Source organism: Nanorana parkeri, unplaced genomic scaffold (genome assembly GCF_000935625.1).
Source record: "Nanorana parkeri isolate BGI_ZX_2015 unplaced genomic scaffold, ASM93562v1 scaffold748, whole genome shotgun sequence".
Lineage (NCBI taxonomy): Eukaryota > Metazoa > Chordata > Amphibia > Anura > Dicroglossidae > Nanorana > Nanorana parkeri.
In genome coordinates, this window is record NW_017307016.1 from 346,517 (window position 1) to 349,661 (window position 3,145).

At 52.0% G+C, this 3,145-nt stretch overlaps 1 protein-coding gene across 1 annotated transcript in view; it reads left to right on the plus strand.

Annotated features, from left to right (window-relative positions):
- Positions 1 to 2,839, plus strand: part of TWF2 (twinfilin actin binding protein 2) — a 19,806-nt gene extending 16,967 nt beyond the window's left edge. The window contains exons 7-8 of the mRNA XM_018564376.1: positions 1,605 to 1,726; positions 2,418 to 2,839. Of these exons, the coding sequence (XP_018419878.1) occupies positions 1,605 to 1,726; positions 2,418 to 2,585 (290 nt within the window). The 3' untranslated portion in view covers positions 2,586 to 2,839. The remainder of the gene's footprint in view (positions 1 to 1,604; positions 1,727 to 2,417) is intronic.
- The last annotated feature ends 306 nt before the right edge of the window (positions 2,840 to 3,145 follow it).

The window sequence follows — 3,145 nt, forward strand, 5'->3', positions numbered from 1 at the left end:
GTCTATGGGTGAGTGGGGTCTATGGGTGAGTGGGGTCTATGGGTGAGTGGGGTCTATAGGTGAGTGGGGTCTATAGGTGAGTGGGGTCTATGGGTGAGTGGGGTCTATGGGTGAGTGGGGTCTATGGGTGAGTGGGGTCTATAGGTGAGTGGGGTCTGTTGGTAAGCGGAGTGTGTAGGTTAATGGGTGTATAGGTCAGTTGGATCTATTGGTTGTCAGTTGGTCAGTGGAGTGTATAGGGGTCAGTGGAGTGTATGGGGTCAGTGGGATCTATTGGTAAGTGGGGTATATAGGTCAGTGGAGTGTATAGGGTCAGTGGAATCTATTGGTAAGTGGGGTATATAGGTCAGTGGAGTGTATAGGGTCAGTGGAATCTATTGGTAAGTGGGGTATATAGGTCAGTGGAGTGTATAGGGTCAGTGGAATCTATTGGTAAGTGGGGTCTATAGGTCAGTGGAGTGTATAGGGTCAGTGAGATCTATTGGTAAGTGGAGTGTATAGGGGTCAGTGGAGTGTATAGGGGTCAGTGGAGTGTATAGGGGTCAGTGAGATCTATTGGTCATGGAGTGTATAGGGTCAGTGGGGTCTTAAGGTAGCTGACAGATCTAAGGACTGAGTATTCTCGGGCCTGGGAGGACAGAACAAAGATGGCGCTGGCCTTCTAGAGAGAAAAGTAGATGAAGACATTGTCAGGGGGAGTCATGTGATCTCTGCGAGAGGGAATAAATACCTGGAAGTGTCACATGACACAATACTGAGCACTGAATATAAGAAATATATCTAACTGTGGTTAGCACAGACCTAGTATGTTTGTCTCTTGTGGTCGGGTGTCTCTTGTGGTCGGGTGTCTCTTGTGGTCGGGTGTCTCTTGTGGTCGGGCGTCTCTTGTGGTCGGGCGTCTCTTGTGGTCGGGCGTCTCTTGTGGTCGGGCGTCTCTTGTGGTCGGGTGTCTCTTGTGGTCGGGTGTCTCTTGTGGTCGGGTGTCTCTTGTGGTCGGGTGTCTCTTGTGGTCGGGCGTCTCTTGTGGTCGGGCGTCTCTTGTGGTCGGGCGTCTCTTGTGGTCGGGCGTCTCTTGTGGTCGGGCGTCTCTTGTGGTCGGGCGTCTCTTGTGGTCGGGCGTCTCTTGTGGTCGGGCGTCTCTTGTGGTCGGGCGTCTCTTGTGGTCGGGCGTCTCTTGTGGTCGGGCGTCTCTTGTGGTCGGGCGTCTCTTGTGGTCGGGCGTCTCTTGTGGTCGGGCGTCTCTTGTGGTCGGGCGTCTCTTGTGGTCGGGCGTCTCTTGTGGTCGGGCGTCTCTTGTGGTCGGGCGTCTCTTGTGGTCGGGCGTCTCTTGTGGTCGGGCGTCTCTTGTGGTCGGGCGTCTCTTGTGGTCGGGCGTCTCTTGTGGTCGGGCGTCTCTTGTGGTCGGGCGTCTCTTGTGGTCGGGCGTCTCTTGTGGTCGGGCGTCTCTTGTGGTCGGGCGTCTCTTGTGGTCGGGCGTCTCTTGTGGTCGGGCGTCTCTTGTGGTCGGGCGTCTCTTGTGGTCGGGCGTCTCTTGTGGTCGGGCGTCTTGCGGTTGTCAGGTTTCCTGAAGGCGTACATTGATTTTCTTGTTTCCTTGTTGGCAGTGTTCATCTACTCCATGCCGGGATACAAGTGCAGTATAAAGGAGCGTATGCTCTACTCCAGCTGTAAGAACCGCCTCCTGGAGTCCGTGGAGCAGGAATACCAGCTGGACATCGCAAAGAAGGTAACACCGCAGGATAACCATTCCCGCCTCATTCCCAGTCCTCCCGGTGACCTCCCCCTGCAGGACACCTCCAGAGATTGAGGCATTGGACTCTTAGTAGTTCAGATTGGAATCTAGTTCTGATGCAAGCAGTGGGCGGGCTATTGGGAGGAGTTATGCAAATATCAAAATGCCTTGATGGGTGGGTGTCAGTCTGGAGGAGGGGCGTTCTCAGGCAGGATGTATTTGCATAGGTAACACCCACATGTGATTTGTTGAGCCTCTATGATTGAAAGAACTGACATCCAATGAATGAAAGGGGTGGGGCCGGGGACAGTCGGGCTTGGGAGGAAAGCACTAGATCAGGGGTGAAACTACAAGTCCCATGAGGCTTTGCAAGACAGACAGCTACAGGCATGCCAATAAAGACAGCACAAGGGTTCTACTCCTTTCTCACTCCAATGCTTTAGTTGTATGAAGAGGAGGACACGGCGCCACCTGCTGGCTGTAAAGAAGAATGCACCGCATGCGTATGCTATGATACAATCCGGATAGAACGAAGTATTGTTTTATTTTCCTTTGTTTGCTCCTGAACACAATAAATAAATTCTGTACCAACCCCAACAATACTTTCACTTTAGAAAGACGACAGGTTTCCATTTGTAGCATTGATACATTTATGAATAGTTGTTCTCTTTTCTTCCTCCTTTAGATCGAAATAGAAGACGGATCCGAGTTGACGTCCGAGTTCCTCTACGACGAAGTCCACCCCAAACAGCACGCCTTCAAACAGGCCTTCGCCAAACCCAAGGGACCCGCAGGGAAGCGCGGGCAAAAGCGCTTGATCAAAGGCCCCGGGGAGAACGGAGAGGACAGTTAAAGGGAGATGGGGGGTGGGGTGGGGGGGCGGATCCCACCCTAATCTGGGCTTCCTTTGATTGGCAGGATGGGGCCTGCGCCGTGTGCGGGATCCCCTGCGGGTTATTTTGTTGCTTCCTCCGCGATATGGCGAGGTTGGTGTGGTTGGGCCCCAGGAAAACCTCCGCCCTCCTCCCCATCCTCGTCCTCCTCCGCTTGTGGCTTGCTCCATCCGGAATCCGGATAAATCCTTTTATATTATTTTCCTTCTTTTGTAAAAGTTTCTGCTTTTTTGTCTACGCCAAAACCATGTGGCGGGAGCCGGTGACAAATCTTCCTGCGCATGCTCATTTCATGGAGATGCTTTGATGACGTGCCTCTTCCTTGTGTCAGTACATACACGCATACACACATGCACCCATACATACATGCATACATACATACACAAATGCACCCATGCACACATACATGCACACATACATACACACATAATACACGCATACATACACGCATACATACATGCATGCATACATACATACACATGCATACATACATGCATACACACATAGTGTATATATATAT